Genomic DNA, 22,724 nt, shown 5'->3' on the forward strand with positions numbered 1-22,724 from the left:
GGGACAAGCAATCCTCCACTGAATCAAGAAGAGACAAAGTATGAATGTTAAGTGTAACATAAGAAATGAATGTGTTTGAGAAATAGCTCCAACAGAAGAAACTGCAAGTTTTTTTAGTAGAGAGTCTATTAGTTACAGCTATACATCTTTATTAATACCTTTATTGGTGCTATTTCAAGAGTTAGGACTCTGTTTTTATTTTTGACTAGGAAAGTAGGCTGAATTTATAAGTGAAATATTGCTTGTAAAAAAGATGTTTGATAAGGGGAAAATATAAATTTCGGGATATACTTAATGATAACATGCTAAATTTTTATTCTTAGGAACCAGTAAATTAGAAAGAAAAATTGAGTTACCTCAAAAATAATATACTATTTGATTTTTTATCACTATTTTGAATAATTAAATGTTTGCGTCCAACATTCTATTTAGTTCAGCCTCTCAGTACACAATTGAGGAAACTCTAAGCCTGGAGTAACTGAGCACTGAATAGTTAAATGGTTTTCACAGATAGGAAAATCAAAGGAGGAAATAGGAGTAGCTGTGGTATGTTTGTTCCCATTCTCTGGCTCTTTCCATAGGTTCATCAGAAAGAACCTCGTTTTTCATTAGAATTTTTAGGTGATTAGTACTTTAGTGACAATTCCTAAATTTCTAATTAACATGGTCCTTGTAACTAAAACCTTTAATGTCCTTGTTAAATGTGCCTTCATTTTAGGTGTAAAATTTACAGCAGTGGTATGTGATTTTTTTTTTGGTGGGGGGGTTGGTGCTCTTTTGGAGTATCTGAAAAAAGCTGTGGACACTCAACCCCAGAAAAGTGCACATACACACAAAATGTGTTATCTAGTTAGGGAGGTCATGGTCCTTCTGACATTGTGTATGACCTCGGTTTGTGGAATCCTGCTTTAAAGGAAAATGGCTTCACTCAGCAAGTTCTGTTTAAATTTTATTTTGGTTGTGTTAACTTACTCTGAAAAAAATCCCAAGTGGTGATTATATTGGTTATTTTGCAAAGGTGGTAGTATTCATTACCGGGCAGATATTATAGGGGTATGATTGTACTGTAACAGTATAGTTTTCCAGCTGAGCAAAGCAAGTATTTTATTGGCATGAACAGAGCTCTTGCGATCTATCTCACTGCTATAATAAGGCAGAAGCTGTTCTCAACAATAATTTGAGTCTCTTGTTAAATGCAGGTTAGAAAGTTCCTTCTTGGCTATTAATTCTATATGCTCTGTAAAAATACAAATTGGTAATGTTCAGTATACCAGTGTGTCAAACCAATATAATAAATGTGCATTTAATTAATGTAAAATGTCTGGTCCCCAAATCATATATTTATATTATCATATCTCTAGGTTATTGCTCTAAATGAAAGACATTTTAAGTTAATTTCTAATAATATCTTTATTTCGTATTTGCATGTCTAATTTTCTTTCAGGAGTATATTTTGAAAAAGTTTTAAAGAGTTCAGACACTTCCCTTTGGGTGAGAAACATTCAAATGTATCTATCAGGGATTGTTGTGACATTAGCTGGCGTCTACTTGTCAGATGGAGCTGAAGTTAAAGAAAAAGGATTTTTCTATGGTTACACATATTATGTCTGGTTTGTCATCTGTAAGTATCCAGGAATTAAAGCTTCTGGGTAGATCTTCTTTTTAAAGTTAGATGTCCATTTTAAGCCTTTATAGCATTTTGAAATTGTTCCTTTGACACTGTGAACACCAGTTTGAAAACGTAATTTTGGTTTTATTGACTTTTGTGGTGTAGCTATCCCAAAGCAATTTTGCCTTCACAATCAAAAGTATCTAATGTGTTGGCAAGAAATGTGTACAGTTTCGTAGTAGACCACAGAGCCCTTCGGGCATCTGAAAAACAATGTTGTTTTGTAGCAACTACTACTCAATTTTAGTACAAACTCTCTCAGATGGCTGCTTCTATGGAATAGTATTTTCCTAGGTAAATTAGTATGGCATCTCTGGGGATGAAAACTGACTCGCCATCCTAGAAGGCTTCATTTATTTGGGTGTTAAGATTTTCTTTCTTTCTCTATACAAGTTCTTGCGAGTGTTGGAGGCCTCTACACCTCTATTGTGGTCAAGTACACAGACAACATCATGAAGGGCTTTTCCGCAGCAGCAGCCATCGTCCTTTCTACCATTGCTTCAGTGATGCTGTTTGGATTACAGATAAGTATGTCTTAGTTTGTACTGTTAACTTTTCAACATGGAAGAGCTTCTCACTTCCTTGATTCATTTTATCTTGGATTAAATATGGCAGTTGGTCTTAGTGTTCACAGAAATTCCTAGTTTTGTTACAATTTATTCTACAAGGAGAGCAGTTCATAGTTGTGTGCTATGTGAGTCAGCACTTCTTGGGGTGTTGAAATGTTCCTAGAGCGTAAGCTGAGGGTGTCAGTTCTGAGTGAGTGAGGGCGTTCCTCAGTTACTGGGAAGAGCTTTCTCGCAGTCAAGGCCTCCCCGTTCCCCAGGCATTAGGCACATGACAACGGAAGTGCTTCAGGGTGAATACAGTGTGATTAGGTACGCAAAGAAATAAATATAAGGACTTTAGGAAATGATTCCTTTCTGCAGTACAATTAAAGTATTTAAGCTTTTTATTTTGAGGAAAGAGCAGAAAATCTCTTTTATTTCCCCCTTAGTTTGTACCTTCTCTTTTGGAGTTGGGTGTGAACTGGTTTTGAAACTAAAATCCAAATGTGAATTTTCTTTTCTCTTCTATAAAGGTGTCTTTGTTTCATTTAATACGTAATTAAGACAAAATTCATTACGGTAGCTGGCATTCTGGCATCACTGCTATACTATTCCTTCTAATATAATTTTCCCTAGCCCACATCCAGCATTAAGTTGGCTTCTGAATTATTTAAGCAGTGATGTTGATTTAACATTTCAGGGTGCTTTTATGCTTAATAATCATTTTCTTTACTGATCAATTATACCATAAACTAATACATGAGGAAAATCTGTCAAATAGCCACATTAAATACAAGAAACAGACCTGGCCTATATTTACATTTCATTTTAAAATTGATCCTTGTTATACATGCAAATAGAGGAATGCCAACCTTGTAGAAATCTTAGAAAACCATTTTATAGCTGTGCAATCTTTGAGAAGTTACTTAACCTATGTCTCAGTTTCTTCAGCTGTAAAATGGGAATGACAGTTATCACCCATCTCCTAGGGTTGTTTCAGGTGAAGTGCTTAGAATACTGCCCGGCACATACTAAGTACTCTGTGGAAAGCCAGCCACTTACCATGTCAGTGTCAGGTACTATAGGCTCTGCTCTAGATGTTTTTCTGACCTGATTTGGGTGAAGTTTCAATTGTAGTTCTGGTCCATCTTTATGCTCAACAAATCCTTATGCCTTTGCTCCTAAGGAATATTTGGGAACAGTATAAAATGCTTTTTGGTCAATGTTCTGTCTTACTGATGGTCAGGGAAATTAATTAGAATGTCTTAGCAATCTTCCAGTTTCCTATTTAGATTTAATTTACCTCCTTCTCCTTTTTTGAAGACAAAGCTGGTCTTTTCTAGTTAGGACACAGCTTGATGTCATTTCTCTGCATGTCATTTTTAAAGCTATTAAGACTGTGCCATTGTCCTCCATGGAGAATACAGTTCAGTTTTGAACAGGACGTACAGTTTTGAAGTAGATTTTGACACGAGCATTTATTTTAATATGCCTACTTGTCAAGTTTGACAAGTTGTAATTTAGTTTTTTGTGTCTTGATTTTTAGAATTAAGATGGAAAAAAGACAAGGCTAGCAGAAAATTGGATTTTATTCAGTAAATCACCACCTCCTTTCCTATTCAGAAATCTTCAGTGGTTTGAATCATTGGTCACTTAACTGTTTGAATTTTGCTCAACTACCTTTTGCCTTAAATTTTCTCAGGTTTCTAGTATCATGGAAAAGCCACATTCCACTGCCTTTTAAAAAAAAAAAAAATCAGTATATAGGGAAGTTAGTGTGTTCTTTGTCAGAGTGGTCCAGGGCAGCCATACTTGTGTTCTTGAAAAGGGTGTAGTCAGTGATTGTCACTCCCTTGATTTTACCACTTTTTCGGGGCAGGGGGGCGGTGGGTAGCGCACGGGGTGGTGGGGAAGACTAGAATTGATGACCTTTCTAACCTTATATCATAAAAGTATAACATTTAGATTGATTTATTTTCCATGTGATCAGATGTAAATCTACAATTGAAAGTTCAAAATTTTAAGTTGATTGTTGTTATATTATTTTAAAGACACCAATACACAGTAAGACTTTTTTCCCCCCTTTTCAGCACTCACCTTTGCTCTGGGTGCTCTTCTCGTCTGTGTTTCTATATATCTCTATGGATTACCCCGACAAGACACTACATCCATCCAACAAGGAGAAACAACTTCAAAAGAGAGAGTCGGTGTATGATTTCAGCCTCAAAAGAGATTCCTACTAAAACTACACTATTTGCATTAAACTAGAGCCTTAAGTCAATCCCAGAAGGTAGCTTAAACAAACAAAAGCAACAAATTAACTGAGTGGCATAAGAATTAAGAAGAAAGCTATCTGAGTGAATTGCTACAAAGATTTAACATGACCTGTTTGAGGTCAACCCGTTTTGTTTTTAAATGAAGGAATTATATTATTGTATATATAATGTACATACAAAGTATGGAGAGGATATGGTGTTAATAAAAATCATGTGAAGCTACAATATTCAAAGTCACAAAGTTTGGGACAATGTTAAGGGTTAAAGTGCCAAAGCCATTTCTGTATTAACTGTTCTCTTGTTCAGGTACCGGGGAGAAGGATGACCCCTCCTTGTTCTCCAGCTCACATATAGTATTTTGTCGCAGCATCAGTAAAGACCTAGCTCTTTTCTTACAAAAGAGAGCAAAAATAAGACAGGCTAGTTCAGAAACAAACTGAATGTGTGACTTCTCAAACTGAATCTATTTCGTAACTCAGACAGTGATTTCTGGGTGTGACTGAGTACTCCTTTCAGTGCTGTATTTGTGCCATTCATTGTCTGGATTCATATTTCTTTGCTGTTAGATGATATACTTTTCTTCAAAAAATATTTCTAATGTCACTTTTGTACTTTTTTTTATAAAGTATGTTTAACTGTTGGGCTCTCAATAATTTGTGAAATTTCAGTGTTTTTAAAAAAATTTCTATAGAATGTTAATAGGGAAATTCAGCAATAAACTTAATTTATATGAAATCTGTTCGATCACTTTTTGTTCTGTAGATATGACCATTAAGGTAATGCAAAACCAAACCGACAAACCCAAAACATGAAATTTTTAATTCTTCCTGTGTTGGAATTGTATCAGTTTGAGTTCTTTGGTTGCAAATGATAGCTGTAAACCACCTCCAGCCAGCCGTAAGCAAAAACAAGTTGATCAGGAGGACTGCAGTCAGGGTTGTAGGGCTCTAGGGTGTCAGGATTAATGGACAGTCTGTTCAGGGAGCTGCTTTTGGAAAGACCTGGCTTTAATCATCACCGTCCCAGGTCACTTCACTCAAGATTCAAATACTGAGGAGGCTCCCACACTCTGGGAAGGAGAACATTTCTCCAAAGAAGTGGAGAGGGATACTGAACATGTAAAACATGTCCCAACGGTACATTTTTATTACACGGCTGGTTTGCTAAGGAAATTTTAATGATATTTTAAGTAGAAAATCAGCAGTCTGGAAGCTAATTCACTTAAAATTGAGACTGCACGGATGAGTCTTTTCTAGGACTAAGAAGTATACCATACTTGCCAATACAAAGCTATGTTCATTCAACTAGAGAAGCTTTGGTTCACACCAACTTGCTTCTCTATTTTTAAAACTAGACACTCATTGGTATTCAGAGGACATCTTGTAGCAACGTTTGGAATGAACTGTAGCAAACGTAAATGGAAATGCTGGCAGATGAGGAGAGCTGTACTGATCAAACAGAACAGAGCCTACTCACGTTACCTAAACAAATCCTACAAAGTATACTTGACCCATATGGTAGATACATGAAGGAAACAGTTTAAGAAACTCCATTTAAAATTATGGTTTAACTAATGGACTAATTTTTATAAAAAGATTCTAATACAATACCTGTACAAGTAATTCCTTGCTATTCAAATGTCCTCAGTTCCTGAGTTCACATAGTAAGAGTTACCTGTATATATCAACAAAAAGATAAGCAACAAGATCTGTTCTCTGGAAGTAGTTGTCAGCTGTATTGGCAAAAAGGCTTGATTTTAGTCCCCCTGAATTTATTCAGAACTAGCCATAATTATAAGAAAACTGAGATTTTTTTCTTCATCAATTTTATTTGATGAAAATATTAGATCACTTCAGTTACAAGAATAGTTTCTGGAAGAATAACATTGTAAGAAACCTCAAGCTAGAGTTTAAACTCTAATCCTTTATCCTCATTAGACCACAATGAATTTTAAAAGATTTAGCTTAGTTTTACAAAAATCTGTTTAGTACATATTGACCATGAGGGAACTCTGATGATTTCTTTTGTAGGGGTAAAGATTTAATAAGTTGATAAATCACTTAGACTTAATAAAATATAGATTCTGACACAGAATGATAGTTTAAATTCTATTCTAAACAGCAAGGCATATAAGAATAGATAACTAGAATTCAAAAAGCCATTTTAATTAGAAATTACATCCTACATACAGGTGTTATTCCAAGAAGTTTCATTCCGTTGGCTAGGACAGAACGGACAGCTCTGAAAAGATGAAGTCTGGCCTACAAAATAAATCAAAGAATTATTAAGTGTTTAATTCAGTAACAGGCTAACTATAAGTGAATAAGAGTGTATTTAAAAGTAATTCTAACTTTCTTCTAATTAAGTAGGAACAATATCTCAGTGCCCGAGGGTTTGCTATGGGCAAGGGAAGACAAATCCCTAGCATCCCTTGTAATAAGGCTGGCACCCACGGGCTGGGGAGCGGGAGTCACAGGGTCATGAGACAATACAGCCACAGATAAAGGGACTCATCACTCTAACACTTGATGTAGGAGAATGTGTTTCAGAGTCTAGTATGTTGTAAAGTAAACACTGATGGTTAGAGCCCAATTCTAATTATTACCTGAATCTATAAGTACTTTGCTGTAGTTGAACAACAGGATACCATTTTAGAAACATTTACAAGACTGACTCAGTAAGCTAGCCTGAGGATGCCAGACATTACACAGAAAACACCCAACCTACCCCGGCCACTTCAGGAGGACTGTCTTTTACGTGCAGTGTTTTGTGTGCCACAGCTGTAAGATGACTGACACGGGAAAAGAGAAATCATGGTTAGGACCAGCAGTAATTTCCTGTTGTAACCTATCAGCTTGATAACTAATCCTACTCTCTCACCTTACAGATAAAGAAATCAAAGCCTAGAGCCAGTGAAGGATGTATCCAAAGTTGGAAAGCTGAGACTGGAATTCACTGCTTTTCTACAATAGGCAAAGTAAAACACACTCAACTTAAGCTTTAGATTTTGGTCCTGGTTCTACTAATACCAGGTGGCAAGTTCTTAAGATTATGATTTCAATCCTGTTAGTTTTACAACTATGAAGAATTCCTTTCTAATTAGTTTTTCCTCAGTTAGGTGCCCTTTACAAAGATGGAAAGTATAACGTGCCTGGCCTTTCCCCGTCTGTACGGTGAGGAGGTGGAGTAGAGACTAGCTGTCACTCCACTGCACACACACTGCCACTTTTCTTTAAAGTATCTTTTCTCTTCAGGAATGGCAAGTAGAACAATGTGCCAGAGAAATGATGCTTTTATGACATTTGTCTCAATGATTAAGTGACCTTTAATAAGACTTTCTGACTTTTTCAACTCTACGTGTCTAAGTGGAAATTAAAGGAAAAAAAATCTTATTTAAATCTGGGGAAGACAAGGTAAAAAGCATAATCAGGAAAACAATACCAGTAAATCTCTGATTTCAGTATGTCTTAAGTAAAAGAAACTATTTCTTTTCTTAATTAGCGTTATGGGAAGACCCAGCCATCGCCATAGAAGGGCAGACTCAACTTCTATTGGAGTTTCTACAACAGCTCCTGTGGAGTCTCTAGCAAGTGTCACTGACTCACTTCCCAATTCATTCTCTATCCTCTAGCTGACTGATTTTTCTGCGCCTCTGCTTAAAACCTTTTTATGGACGCCACTGCCCTGAAAATAAATCAAAATACCTTAGTGCATGGCAAAAAGGCCTATATGTGCTTCATTTCTCATCCCTGCCAGGACTATGCTTGTAGTTCCTTTAATGCATCATGTTTTTGTTCAACTTTGGGCTTTTTCTGCCTCCTCTGCCACCTTGCTTCTCCTGATTAATAGCTCGTCCTTTCCTCTGCAAAGCCCTCTCTGATTCCTCAAGGCTGGGCTGAGTGCCCTAACATTGTCTCTTACGTCCACTCTATTATAACACATATGCACTGCTCTATAACCACCTATGACAAACTGTTGGTTCCCACTCACTGGACTATAGTGACTGTACCTTATATCACTGAACAAATGAATGAACATTAATTACTAATTTGCAAAGATGAAGCAAGAATTCCTGTAACTTAAAGCACATAATTTTTTAGGCCAAGGGGCTTGTTTATAGGAAACTTTTAGATGAAAGAAAGGTCCTTTGTCAGATCAGTCTTGAATGTCTTTTAACACCTGAAAATAGCAGGACAATAAAGTACCTTAGAGTTAGAAGGTAACTGACAATGTGCCTGGGTTGAAGGTCCTGAGATGACCTATAAAGCACCTCGTCGAACCTAAAAGAAAGATGACAGGAGCAGTTGGCAGGGGAACACTGCTCATATTATACTGAGCTAAGATGCTAAGACAAAGGTCTAGGATGCAAGGTTGACTTGACATCATTAAGGGGAGATGGTATAGGAAAAAAGACCTTGCGTACCTTTGAAAGTAAAGGCACACTTTTCTTTCTTACAAATTCCTTGATGGCAGCTATGTTCCAAAACATCTTCATATCCCTTAAGCCTAGCCCAGAGCAAGGACTCAAATATGGCTGTTAAATGGGATGTAAACAGTCTCTAGCCATGTTTAGGGACATAATCTAGAAACGAGCAAATACAGTCTACCCTCAATGCCAAGAAAACCTGGTTGGCTTATTTTTCCTCACAAATTAGCCAAATGTGAGCAAACTAACTCCTGATCCCAGGCAAGAGCCACTGGCCATTGTGTGGCAATCAGAGAAAACTGCCTTGTGAACCAGCCACATCCGTTCCAGAGACTAATCTCTCCGGACAAGTCTGGCTTCACCAATAACACTTGTGAGAAGAACTCAAAGGTCTGGGCCCTTGCTGAGTGCAGGGGCATTAGACAGACATGTATTTGAGACTGTGAATTGAAACCAAGAGGCAAATGAAGGACTTATGGTCTCAGCGAATCTGCACCAAGGCAGGATTTTCCTTTACTTATCACAGAAGGCGAGAAGATGATCTTTTCCAAAACTAAAAGGTTATGCTTTTACCAGGCTTTACATTCACATACCATGACCTAGAGGACATTAGGCACCTGGGCTGATTCAGCAGTGATAATAATTTTAAGACCTAAGGAGTGACCTTGAGCATGCTCTCTGTCTGCCCTCAAAGGGCAGACAATCACTTTTGGGTCATACCTTCAGGAAAATGCTGTCTAGAGACAGGAGACAGGAGGCCTGTTCACTCCAGTGGTCAGTAAACCACCAGCAGTCATTTCACTAGTGGAAGCTGACTTGATAATACTAGGCACTCATACCTGAGAAGGTGCTGGAGAATTGAAACAGACTGTGGCTCTTGTAAACAAGCAGTGTTGCAGTCATTTAGATAACCACATCCAAAAGTCTCTTCCAAACTGTCATCAAAAGTTTAAAAATAAGAAAGGATTAAACGAGTCATCCAACCACACATAATTGCAAGTGACGAAGACCATGTCAGAATACACAGTCCTGCTCTCCCTAACATAGCCCTAGGCTTTGAAGCTAACATCGTTTGACTTGATGCCTCAATTTCCCCTAAATCTGTTTCTTCACCTGAAAATGGAGTATATTCTTTGGCAGGGTTATTCTGAGGACTAAATAAGGTAATATACATAGAAGCATTTCTTATGTAGGCACTTAATAAATAAATATTCTAAAACCCCCCAAAAACCGGATGTAACAGGAGGTCCACTGTACTTTAACTAGTTTTGAATATGGATGCTGGAGAAGCCCAGAAAACAAGACCTTTGGTCTTAGGACCACACTAGCTAAACCCCCCCCGGGGAAGGTCCACGGGGCCCAGGGTTTCCCTGCAGCCTCCTGTACCTGTGGAGGCGGGCGTGCGTGTACTGTAGGAAGACTCCTGTGTCCCCACGACTCTGGAAAACACGATCCCAGCTGAACTGATAGTCAGATAAGAGTAAACCTTTGAAGTCCTAAAACGACAGAGTAAAGCTTCAGTGCTGGGGTTTGTTCTAGTACCAAAAAAGGGCTCAGAGGAAGCAGTGTAAACAGACCTGAATGATGAGCGCTGCCAGCCCGACCCTCTCTGCCGTCTCCTGTGGGTTCTCGAGTTCTTTGGTTGCTGAAACAGGCAAGGCAACTACCTTTAATGTGTGTGAATCTACAGAATCAGGGATTAAAGTGGAGATAAAATCTGCCCAACGTGTATGAGGACAGCGTCAAGAACAAATAGGTTCACAGTGGGCAATTTACTTTCCTAATTTAAGCTGATTTACCTTTGATAATGACATTTCCCCTGCCAACATTAAAGAGGAAGAAATACAAATTTATTTTTCTTATAAATATCCCTTGTAAGACATTAGACATAGCTGGTACTTATTTTCCCAAGGGTGAAAGTCAAACAAAGCCATAAGGACTCGTGACTTGTATCCAGTTAGATAACACAGGAGCTTTGCACAACCACTCCAGCAAGAGAATGACAGTGCTGAAGCTGTCCATGAACAGAGGCCCAGGGTTCTATCAATTTATTTATTTATTTATTTTTTTAAAGATTTTATTTTTTCCTTTTTCTCTCCAAAGCCCCCCCGGTACATAGTTGTATATTCTTCGTTGTGGGTCCTTCTAGTTGTGGCATGTGGGACGCTGCCTCAGCGTGGTTTGATGAGTAGTGCCATGTCCGCGCCCAGGATTCGAACCAACGAAACACTGGGCCGCCTGCAGCGGAGCACGTGAACTTAACCACTAGGCCACGGGGCCAGCCCCGGTTCCATCAATTTAGATGACTGAAGTGAACAACCACGCAGTAATTCTAAAAATTCTAGCACCTCTAATTAGTGCAAACTATTTTTGACAAGGTCAGTGGAAAGTCAGTGGAGGAACGGACATAATAAAGGACACTGCACAAAAGTCCAGCAAAACAAAAGTGGTACATAAGCTATGACTGTAACAACAAAAAAGTGAATTCACTCTTAATAGAAGCCATGTTCTGTAGCATCCTTAATTGGATCTCATTTAAAACATCTTCCAGAAAAGTAACATCTCCTCTTCGAGTCTTCATTCCTTGTACTACTCCAAAGGGCACGTGCTGGCACCTGAAATGGTGTGGGCATTTAGTTCATGGGAAACAAGAAAGAAGCTGGTGATCAAAGTATATAATAATATCCTTTCAGAGAGTAATTTTAACTTTATCTCTTATAGATAGATTCTTTAAAAGTTAATAAATTGAAATAGAATGTAATTTGTTGTGTGTCACAAAAGATGTTAGACACACAGCTTTATTTCATAGAGATAATCACTAGCACATGATGAAATTACTAGTTGCCTTTATGGAAAAAAGGAGACGGTGATTAAGAATTTTGAAAATCAAGCCACTGAGAGCAGACGTCTAATAACACATTTATTAAATGTTTATAAGCTAGAAATTAATATAACCAGGGCATAAATTAACGCAAAAAACAAATCTGCTTTTTCACACCAACAGCTTGAAACAAAGAAGTGATATTTGCATGAAAATCTTCAACAACCTGGTACATTTTTGGACTTGGCTGACCTAACAAAGCTTTAACGATCCTGAGCAGGCAATTAAGAACCAAGCAGCCGTTACCTTTCTGCCCAATCATATCCCATGATCTGCAGCAGCTGGAATACTTGCTGAAAATGCTTTTTTTGCCCTTTATCTGTCTTGGGAAGAAAATGTATTTAAAATAAAAGAACAGTGATAAGTTAATCTACTTAAATAGGTTGGACATGAATCAAATTAACATACTTGAGCTTTGACAGATGAGAGTCATTATCAACTGATACATTTCAAACACACAAAGAGGATGCCACTAGAAGGACGTCTCGGCTGAGGGTTCTGCAACAGGAAATAAGAGCTGCAGCACCCCACTGAGTCAGGAGGAAATACGAACTATCTTCTTAGTATTCCATTTAAATTCCTTCTCTCTCAGCTGCTATGAACTTTACCTCCAAGAAGGCCAAAGCTACGCTCTAAACAGATATTCAATGGCAAGTGTTTTTCTTAGGAGAAAGGGAGGCTGCACATGGAAAGGAAGGAAAGGGAAGAAGAGACTAGATACTACTTGGCACGCAAAGGCATTCGCTATGCTGAGGGAAAAAAGCCAATCTCAGATTACCTACTGTATGATTCCATTTGTGTAACATTCTCAACGTGACAGAACTGCAGTACGGAGACCACAGCGGTGGCTGCCAGGGGTTAGGGTTGCGGGGAAGGTGTGACTATTAAGTGGTTGCCATGATGGAGTGTGTTTTGTGATGGAACAGTTCTGTATTCTCAATGTGGTGATGGTTACACAAATCTAAACATGTGATAAGATTTCATAAAACCACATACACACCAACATCCACGTCCTCTCACAAGAACATGTAAAAATTGGTGAAATTTAAATAAGGTCTCCAAGAATGTTAATTTCCCAGTATTGACAAAGTACTATGGTTATGGAAGATAGTAGCTTTGGGGGAAGCTGAGTGAAGGGTACATGGAAACTCATGCTATTCTGAAACCTCTTGTGAGTCTTAAAAGATTTAAAATAAGTTATTTTTTAAAAAATGCATTATAGTGACTGTACACATTCATTCTACATAGCCATCTTCCTGATTGGGTAATTTTTTTTTACTATGAAGCAATGTGAACTTTTTTCATTTTTAAGTGTTTTTTAGAAAATATATATAGTGGTTGCCACCTTAAATATACCTAACATTGAATCCTTTCTATAGTTTGACAAAATTATTTTCCCATAGTTTTCAGTGTGGCATCCAACTTCTATCTCTGCAGTTTCACGAGGCAGGGGTCATAACCTTTTGTTCTTTATTGTGATTACTTACCACATAAATCATTCTATCAAAATGATACTTGTCCATTCGATCTATAGCAGCTGCAAGATCTCTAAAAAATTGGCCATAAATCAAGAGTTACTAAGCAGATCTGGGTAACAATTTGTTTTACTATTTAATAGTAATGAGGCTTTTCTAATTAAGAACTCCTATTATCCCACAGCCTGGGGTACACTATCCATTGCTTATATAATCCCAATACCACGCCTTGATACAGAGTAATAACAAAAATAGCTTTGGGGAAAGCAATACCAATAAAAGTGCTATGAAAAGTAATAAAACAAAAATAAATAAAAGCTCTGGGACAAGTAATAACTAAAATAGCTCTGGGCAAAGTGTCTATAGGTAAACGTTTATGATTTGTTAATTAAGCCTCTACTGGAAAAAACCACCTGTCACTTTTCTGCAAGACACTCTCTTAAAGGACACATTGAAAACACAGGTGATGTAGAGCTAAATGGGGACCCTCCAGCTACTCCTCTAGTAGTACTAGCAAGGACTTTCACAGTCTTGGATGAGTCATGAGCAATTCTTCCTAAGGTATTTTAAAAGATCATAAAGTCTTTGGCAAAAATCCCACTTATCTCTTTTCTCTCTCATTAAATACAAAATACTCAGTTTGCATGTAGTATGAAATAATGACAAATAAACCATAAACTATGAAATTTCAAGTCAAGATTATAGAAATACTGAAATTTAAAACTAAAGCTATTTTTGACTAATAACATATGACACTGGGAGGATTTAAAAAGTTCCTACATCTTTTGAAATGTTCAGGATCATCAAAATGTCATTAGTATCTACCTCATTAAAATTAAATTATTTTAATATTAAAATTTCACGAGGGTGAATAAGTAGGAAAAATATAGCATTTTCAGCCTTTTGGGCTCCTGAGACATGTTATAGTAATAATAATAATAATAATAATAATAATAATAATAATAATAGATTGTGAAACACTGGTATAGAAGATTATCCCAAAAATGAAGTCATAAATATACCCCCCCAATTATATTTTTTGGTTTGAGCCAAGAACAAAACAAAGAGAAATCTTTTGATCTGATGAAAGACTAAAAGAGAAGAAAATAAGAAAAAGTTCTAGGTTGAGTTTGTAGAACCTGAATTTGAAAGCCAAAGAAAAGCCAGGTCTTTTAGTCCAGATCTCTCCTTTCACAAAGTAGGGAACCAGGGCCCAAGAGGTCAAGTGATGGCCATGGTCTCAGAACAAAAAGGCCAGGTCTCCAGCCTCACCCTGCGCTCTTGTTAGTATTTTCCTGCACTTCTCTGTGTCTTTTATAAAAACTGCTTTAATTCACATCAACACACATAGATGTATTCTATAAGAAACCCACAGAAAGGGCAGAAACAGCTAAAGTTAAAGTAAGGTGAAAAATCAAACATTTCAACAAGTGGCAAAAAGACAATTATTCTCCCAAAGAAAAAAGAGAAAGTATAGTTGTTAAGATAAATACACAGAAAAATCTAGACCTAATGACAGCTCAGAAAAGATACCACATCAGGATAGTTACAGTGTTTACGACAATGGAGCCTCTGTTCTGAGCAGATACATTTCTTATAACCACTGCTCCAGGGTGTCTTTATTTAATCTGTCCAGTGACGGTTAACTGGCACAAAAATTTCTCCACTATAGATTTTTTTGTATCTAGAAAAATAAATGTACCTCTTAGATATATAGGTTCTTCTCACTTCCTAACCTCAATTGTATGGAACTGATAAATGGAAATGTCAAAAAGTAAAAGAAAGTAAGAGATTAATTTCTAAGGAACAATAAGAGAGCTGGATGGTTGTTCAATGTTGTTTGGGACAAGTGATAATAATTAACAACAATAAAATGTCATTACTTTAACTATGCTACAAAAGTGGTTTCTGATCTAACCTAAACTCTGGCCTGGGACACACTACAGCCTTCTGCCAGCAGGGCTTGAGTATGGCTGCATTTACTTGTGTGGCTTCTTCATTGTCCTGTCTTCTCCTTCCTATTAGCTTTGTCCTGGAAGTAAGTGTGCTTGATAACCCAGTTCTCACTGATTAATAGAGACTGCTCCTTTCCACAAGGTCAGTCATAGAGACGAATAAAAAAATATAAGCGATGTGGCCTACTTCTTCCTTGGCCTATTTTACCACAATCAGAATGAGGTCTGGTACTTATGTCCATGTAAGATGGTTTTTACAGAGTGAGGACACCACTGAGCCAATAGGGCTGCCTTCTAGGATTCACTTCCTGCCAATACGCAATTTTAAAATACTTACAGTTGATTATGAGGTACCTCCATTTTATAGTTTGTAGAACAGTGTATTTAGCTGTGGAAATCCTATGATGTTTAACTCATTTTAAACAGTTTTTAAGTCACTTTTCTGATGATATTAAACCTTTACAGGAACTATAACTGGCAATAAATAGAAACTCAATAAATATTTTTTGAGTGGTGAGAATAAGAGTTTTAGAAATTAGGATTTGGTAACAGTTTCGAGGATAAAATGACTGTCTTAGCATTAATCCTAGAACAAAGAACACGAAGTCATATACACATTCTAATGCTGACTTTCACAGAAGATACAAACCTGGTTGCATAGAGAGAAGTCCCATCGCTTCGCATTACAGTACAAATCGAGGAGGGGTCACCATTCCCAGAAAGATCCACTACAGCTGTTCCTTTTCTGGAAATGCAAAGAAGTAACTGAAGCAATATAATAACACCTTTAAAAGTATAATATCTATAACATAATCTTTGGCAAAGCGGAAGCTATTTTTATTACTCAAGTACCAATAGGCGGTGTAACCAATAACAAAGAAAAACAAGGAGGAATATGACCTAAATCTATTAAGAGTGGGTATAATGTAATTAATTAAGATTTGGTTATCCTATATATTTCTTTATTGTATTTATTTTTTTTGCAGGGAAAGATTCACCCTGAGCTAACATCTATTGCCAATCCTCCTCTTTTTTTTTTTTGCCTCCCCAAAGCCCCAGTGCATGGTTGTATATCCTAGTTGCTAGTCCTTCTAGTTCTTTGGTGTGAGCTGCTGCCACAGCACGGCAACTGACAGATGGGTGGTGTGGTTCTACGACTGGGAAACAAACCTGTGCTGCCAAAGTGGTGAGAGCACTGAACTTTAACCACTAGACCCTCAGGGCTGGCTCTGGTTATCCTATATTTTTAAATCTGTAGCTCTGGATAAAGTACTTAGATAAAATCTTTAATATACACCACTGGAAAATGAGATTTCAACTGCACTTTAACCATGAAATATACTCTTTTTTTAATTAAAAAATTTTTTTTTATTGAGTTCATAAAGTTTACATCAACGTGAGATTCCAGTTGTACATTATTTCTTGACTATCACCACATAAGTGCTCCCCTTCACCCCATGCCCACTCCCCACCCCCCTTCCCCTGGTAACCACTGAACTCTTTTCTTTGTCCATGTTTGTTTATATTCTGTATGAGTGAAATCATCTGATGTTTGTCTTTCTCAGCCAGGCTTATTTCGCCAAGCATTATTCCCTCCAAGTCCTTCCATGTTGTTCCAAATAGGATGAATTTGTCATTTTTATGGCTGAGAAGTATTCCATTGTATGTCTATATATATGTGTATGTGTGTGTGTGACCTCTTCTTTATCTAATCATCAGTCGATGGGCACTTGGGTTGTTTCCATGTCTTGGCTATTGTGAATAGTGCTGCAGTGAACGTAGGGGTGCCTATGTTACTTTGGATTGTTGATTTCAAGTTGTTTGGGTAGATACCCAGTAGTGGGATAGCTGGGACGTATGGTAGTTCTATTTTCAGTTTTTTGAGGAACCTCCATACTGTTTGTCCATAGTGGCTGCACCAGTTTGCATTCCCATCAGCAGTATATGAGGGTTCCCTTTTCTCTATTTTGATTCTAGTTTCTTTTGTCTTGCAGAAGCTCTTTAGTCTAATGAAGTCCCACTTGTTTTTCTTTTGTTCCCCTTGTCTGAGATGACATGGTACTCAAAAAGATTCTTTTAAGTTCAATGTCAAAGAGTGTACTACCGATATGATCTTCCAGGAGGTTTTATGGTTTCAGGATTTATCTTCAAGTCTTTGATCCATTTTGAGTTTATTTTTGTGTATGGCGTGAGATAATGGTCTACCTTCATTCTTTTGCATGTGGCTGTCCAGTTTTCCCAACACCATTTATTGAAGAGACTATCTTTTCTCCAATGTATGTTCTTGGTGCCTTTGTCGAACATTAGAAACCATAGATGTGTGGTTTTATTTCTGGGCTTTCAGTTCTGTTCCATTGATCTCTGTGCCTGTTTTTGTACCAGTACCATGCCATTTTGATCACTATGGCTTTGTAGTGCATTTTGAAGTCAGGGATTGTGATACCTCCAGCTTTGTTCTTTTTTCTCACGATTGCCTTAGCAATTCAGGGTCTTTGGTTGCCCCATGTGAATTTTAGGATTCTTTGTTCTATTTCTGTGCAGAATGTCATTGGGATTCTGATTGGGATTAGATTAAATCTGTAGATTGCTTTGGGTAGTATGGACATTTTAACTATGTTTATTCTTCCAATCCACATGCATGGAATCTCTTTCCATCTCTTTATGTCATTACCAATTTCTTTCATAATGTTTTATAGTTTTCATTGTATAAGTCCTTCACCTCCTTACTTAAATTTATTCCTAGGTACTTTATTCTTTTAGTTGCGATTGTAAATGGAATTGTATTCTCGAGTTCTCTTTCTGTAAGTTCGTTATCAGAGTACAGAAAAGCAACTGATTTTTGTAAGTTGATTTTGTACCCTGCAACTTTCCTGTAGTTGTTAATTATTTCTATTAGGTTTCCAATGGATTCTTTGGGGTTTTCTATATATAAGATCATGCCATCAGCAAACAGTGAGAGTTTCACTTCTTCACCCCCTATTTGGATTCCTTTTATTCCTTTCTCTTGCCTAATTGCTCTGGCCAAAACCTCTAGTACTATGTTGAATAAGAGTGGTGATAGTGGGCATCCTTGTCTTGTTCCTGTTCTCAGGGGGATGGCATTCAATATTTGCTCATTGAGTATGCTGTTGGCTGTGGGTTTGTCATATATGGCCTTTATTATGTTGAGGTAATTTCCTTCTATCCCCATTTTGTTGAGAGTTTTTATCATAAATGGCTGTTGGATCTTGTCAGATGCGTTCTCTGCATCTATTGAGATGATCACGTGGTTTTTATTCCTCAAGTTGTTGACACGGTGTAACATGTTGATTGATTTGTGAATGTTGAACCATCCCTGTGTCCCTGGTATAAATTCCACTTGATCATGTTGTATGATCCTTTTGATGTATTACTGAATTCGGGTTGCCAAAATGTTGTTGAGGACTTTTGCATCTGTGTTCATCAGCGATATTGGTCTGTAGTTTTCCTTTTTGGTGTTGTTCTTGTCAGGTTTTGGTATCAGGGTGATGTTGGCCTCATTGAATGTATTAGGAAGTGTTCCATCTTCCCTAAGTTTTTGGAATAGATTGAGAAAAATAGGTATTAAATCCTCTCTGAAAGTCTGCTGGAATTCCCCAGGGAAGCCATCTGGTCCTGGGATTTTATTCTTTGGGATGATTTGATTACTGTTTCAATCTCTTTCCCTGTGGTTGGTCTATTCAGATTATCTGTTTCTTCTTGATTCAGCTTTGGGAGGTTGTAAGAGTCTAGAATTTATCCATTTCCTCTAAATTGTCCATTTAGTTGGCATATAGTTTTTCGTAGTATTTTCTTATAATCCGTTCTGTTTCTGTGGTGTCTGTTGTTATTTCTCCTCTTTCATTTCTAATTTTATCTGAGCTTTCTCTCCTTTTTTCTTTGTAAGTCTGGCTAGGGGTTTGTCAATTTTATTTATCTTCTCAGAGAACCAGCTCTTTGTTTCATCGATCCTTTCTACTGCCTTTTTTGTTTCAAGAGCATTTATTTCTGCTCTGATTTTTATTATTTCTCTCCTTCTGTTGACTTTGGGCTTTATTTGTTCTTCTTTTTCTAATTCAGTTAGGTGTAGTTTGAGATTGCTTATTTGGGATTTTTCCTGTTTGTTAAGGTGTGCCTGTATTCTGATGAATTTCCCTCTTCATACAGCTTTTGCTGTATCCCATATGAGTTGGTATGGTATGTTATCATTTTCATCTGTCTCCAGATATTTTTTGATTTCTCCTTTAACTTCTTCAATCATCCATTGCTTGTTCAATAGCATGTTGTTTAGTCTCCACATCTTTGTTCCTTTCTCAGCTTTTTCCTTGTAATTAATTTCTTGCTTTATAGCATTGTGATCAGAAAAGATGCTTTTTATTATTTCAATTTTCTTAAATTTATTGAGGCTTGCCTTGTTTCCCAACATATGGTCTATTCTTGAGAATGTTCCATGCGCACTTGAGAAGAATGTGTATTCTGCTGTTTTGGATGGAGTGTTCTATATATGTCTACTAAGTCCAACTGGTTTAGCTTTTCACTTAATTCCACTGCTTCCTTGTTGATTTTCTGTCTGGATGTTCTATCCATTGATGTGAGTGGAGTGATGAGGTCCCCTACTATTATTGTGTTATTATTATCTTCTTTTAGATTTGTTAATAGTTGCTTTATGAACTTTGGTCCTGTGTTGAGTGCAAAGACATTTGTAAGTGTTATTTCTTCTTGATGGAGTGTCCCTTTGATCATTATATGCCACCCCTCTTTGTCTCTCTTTAGCTGTCTTATCTTGAAGTATACTTTGTCTAATGTAAGTATTGCGACACCTGCTTTCTTTTGTTTGCCATTAGCTTGGAGTATCATCTTCCATCCCTTCACTCTTGAGACTGTATTTGTCACTGGAGCTGAGATATGTTTCCTGGAGGCAGCATAATGTTGGGTCTTGTTCTTTAATCCATTTTGCCACTCTGTCTTTTTATTGGAGAATTTAATCCATTTACTTTTAGGGTGATTATTGATGTATGAGGGCTTAATGCTGTCATTTTATCACTTGTTTTCTGGTTTTCCTGCATTTCCTTTGTTTCTCATCCTGTGTTTTTTGGTCTACCCATTGGATTACATAGTTTTTTATGATGTGTTTCTTTGTTTTCTCCTTATTTATTATTTATGTCTCTTTTCTGTTTTTTGTTTAGTGGCTACCCTGAGGTTTGTATTCACAATCTCGTGTATAAGATAGTCCATTTTCTGATGGCCTCTTATTTACTTATCTAAACTGATTCAGTCCCTTTCCTCCTCCCCTCCTAAGTTGTTTTTCTCACATCTTATTCCATCTTATGTTGTGAGTTTGTGATTAAAATGACAGGATTATCTTTGCTTTTGGTGTTTTCCTTCCCTTTAACTTAATGCTATACTCGAGTATTTGCTATCCCATTCTGATTCTGTCTACCTATTTATCTCCTTACTCTGTGTCTTGTGACCCCTTTCTCCCCGCCTTTTTCTTTTCCAGGTATGAGGGCCTTCTTGAGGATTTCTTGTAGGGGGGGCGGTCTCATGGCTACGAAGTGCCTTAGCTTTTGTTTGTCTGGGAAAGTTTTTCTCTCTCCCTCATATCTGAAGGATACTTTTGCTGGATAGAGTATCCTTGACTGAAAATTTCTGTCCTTTAAAGATTTGAGTATGTCATTCCATTCTCTCCTAGCTTATAAGGTTTCTGCAGAGAAATTTGCTGAAAGCCTGAATGGGTTCCTTTGGAGGTTATTTTCTCCTGCCTTGCTGCCCTTAGTATTCTTTCTTTGTCATTCACTCTTGCCAGTATTACTACTATATGCCTTGCAGTAGGTCTTTTTACATTGACATATCTAGGAGATCTGGAAGCCTCTTCCACACAGATTTCTCTCTCTTTCCCTAGGTTTGGGAAGTTCTCTGCTATTATTTCTTCGAACATGCTTTCTTTTCCATTCTCCTTCTCTTCTTCTTGAATACCTATAATTCTTACATTGCATTTCCTAATTGAGTTGGATATTTCTTGGAGACCTTCTTCATTTCTTTTTAGTCTTAGTTCTCTCTCATCCTGTCTGGAACATTTCAACATGTCTATCTTTGATTATGCTGATACGCTCCTCTATGATGTCCACTTGAGTGTTCAGGAAATCCGTATTTTGTTTTATCTCTTCCATTGTGTCTTTCATCTCTTACACTGCTGATTGATTCTTCTTTATAGTTTCAATTTCTTTTGTGAAGTAGTTCCTGAACTTGTTGAATTGTTTCTCTACATTCTCTTTTACCTTGTTGAGTTTTTTGATGATAGCTATTTTGAATTCATTGTCATTTAGATTACATATTTCTGTGTGCTCAGGACTGAATTCTGGATACTTGTCATTTTCTCTCTGGTCTGGAGATCTGATCTAGTGTTTGATATTGCTAGAGGAAGCGGGTCAGATCTTACACATCCTGATATTATTTAGTTGCAGTTACTGCCTATCACCACTGGGTGGGGGTCAAGAGCCACGTATTCTGAGCCCTCCACCTTCAGCTGAGATCCCAGGCAATGGAGTGGGCATGGGATGGGTCGGGGGAGGGCACTTTCTCCTGCGTGCTCTCCGGGCTTCCTCTATCTGCTCTCACTATCTGGTCTCCTGGGGTGTTGGCTTGATGAGGTCACCCCCCCACCCCACAAAAGCTCTCCTCCCAACTGAGGTCTTCACTCTAGGCTGCATGGGCCTTTGGGGGTCTTTACTGTTTCTACAAATGAACGTCCCCTTCCCCATTCTTTCCCTCACGGAGCATCCTGTGGTTGCAGATCACAGTCTTTAGGGCAAGGAGTGAAGTTCTCTCTCACTCTGTTCCAGCTCCTACGAGGGGGGCTCCAGCCTCTCTGCCCTTTGTCGTTTGGCTGCGTGTGTCTCTAAGGTTTTGCGTTGTGTTAGGATGTGTAAGATCCGATCTGTAAGATGTTGGAGTATGGATGATGGAGTATGGACATCACTCTGACATACACTCTTCTTTTAATTCAAGTCATTATAACATTCAATATTGGGCTAATTTTTAACATGCTAGCAAGCACCCTTGAGTAATAAAACCATGGAATTTTGTTATTGTCTTTCTTGCTTGATACGGTCATCTAAAAATTTTTCTTAAGGACATTACTGAGGAAGTTCTGCACCACATTCTCCATGTCTTCTTTATAAGGATGACAAGAGAAATTGCTCTTTGGTGCTATGAAAAGTGGCAGTTCTAAGCAACTATATTATAGATGGCTGGGCTCCTAAGACTGGTGCGATTTCTCTGTTTGATTGGCTGACAGGAAGCTCAAAGATAAATTGCAAATCTAAGCTTTAAGTAAGGAAACAGAATCCCAGTGTGTTATATGATGCACCAATATCACCCTTGACTTCATATTACTTTTTCTGCCTCTATACTTCCTGATTTCTTCATTTTATTCTTTCAAAAGCTTATTGTATTATACTTATTTTCATAAGCTGCCTTTTTGAACAGGATGGAATT

General features: G+C 37.5%; 2 protein-coding genes across 2 annotated transcripts in view; one reads left to right on the forward strand and one right to left on the reverse strand.

The window, feature by feature from the left end:
- SLC35A1 (solute carrier family 35 member A1) overlaps positions 1-5,228 on the forward strand; it is a 28,265-nt gene extending 23,037 nt beyond the window's left edge. The window contains exons 6-8 of the mRNA XM_023650788.2: positions 1,445-1,621; positions 2,063-2,197; positions 4,308-5,228. Coding sequence (XP_023506556.1) covers positions 1,445-1,621; positions 2,063-2,197; positions 4,308-4,432 — 437 coding nt within the window. The 3' untranslated portion in view covers positions 4,433-5,228. The remainder of the gene's footprint in view (positions 1-1,444; positions 1,622-2,062; positions 2,198-4,307) is intronic.
- Positions 5,229-6,637: 1,409 nt separating this feature from the next.
- Positions 6,638-22,724, reverse strand: part of RARS2 (arginyl-tRNA synthetase 2, mitochondrial) — a 67,650-nt gene continuing 51,563 nt past the window's right edge. The window contains exons 11-20 of the mRNA XM_001500331.7: positions 15,880-15,975; positions 13,288-13,348; positions 12,047-12,123; positions 11,410-11,534; positions 10,497-10,564; positions 10,306-10,415; positions 9,759-9,854; positions 8,699-8,773; positions 7,221-7,284; positions 6,638-6,754 (exon numbers count right to left, since the gene is read on the reverse strand). Of these exons, the coding sequence (XP_001500381.4) occupies positions 6,668-6,754; positions 7,221-7,284; positions 8,699-8,773; positions 9,759-9,854; positions 10,306-10,415; positions 10,497-10,564; positions 11,410-11,534; positions 12,047-12,123; positions 13,288-13,348; positions 15,880-15,975 (859 nt within the window). The 3' untranslated portion in view covers positions 6,638-6,667. The remainder of the gene's footprint in view (positions 6,755-7,220; positions 7,285-8,698; positions 8,774-9,758; positions 9,855-10,305; positions 10,416-10,496; positions 10,565-11,409; positions 11,535-12,046; positions 12,124-13,287; positions 13,349-15,879; positions 15,976-22,724) is intronic.

This window comes from Equus caballus, chromosome 10 (assembly GCF_041296265.1).
Source record: "Equus caballus isolate H_3958 breed thoroughbred chromosome 10, TB-T2T, whole genome shotgun sequence".
Lineage (NCBI taxonomy): Eukaryota > Metazoa > Chordata > Mammalia > Perissodactyla > Equidae > Equus > Equus caballus.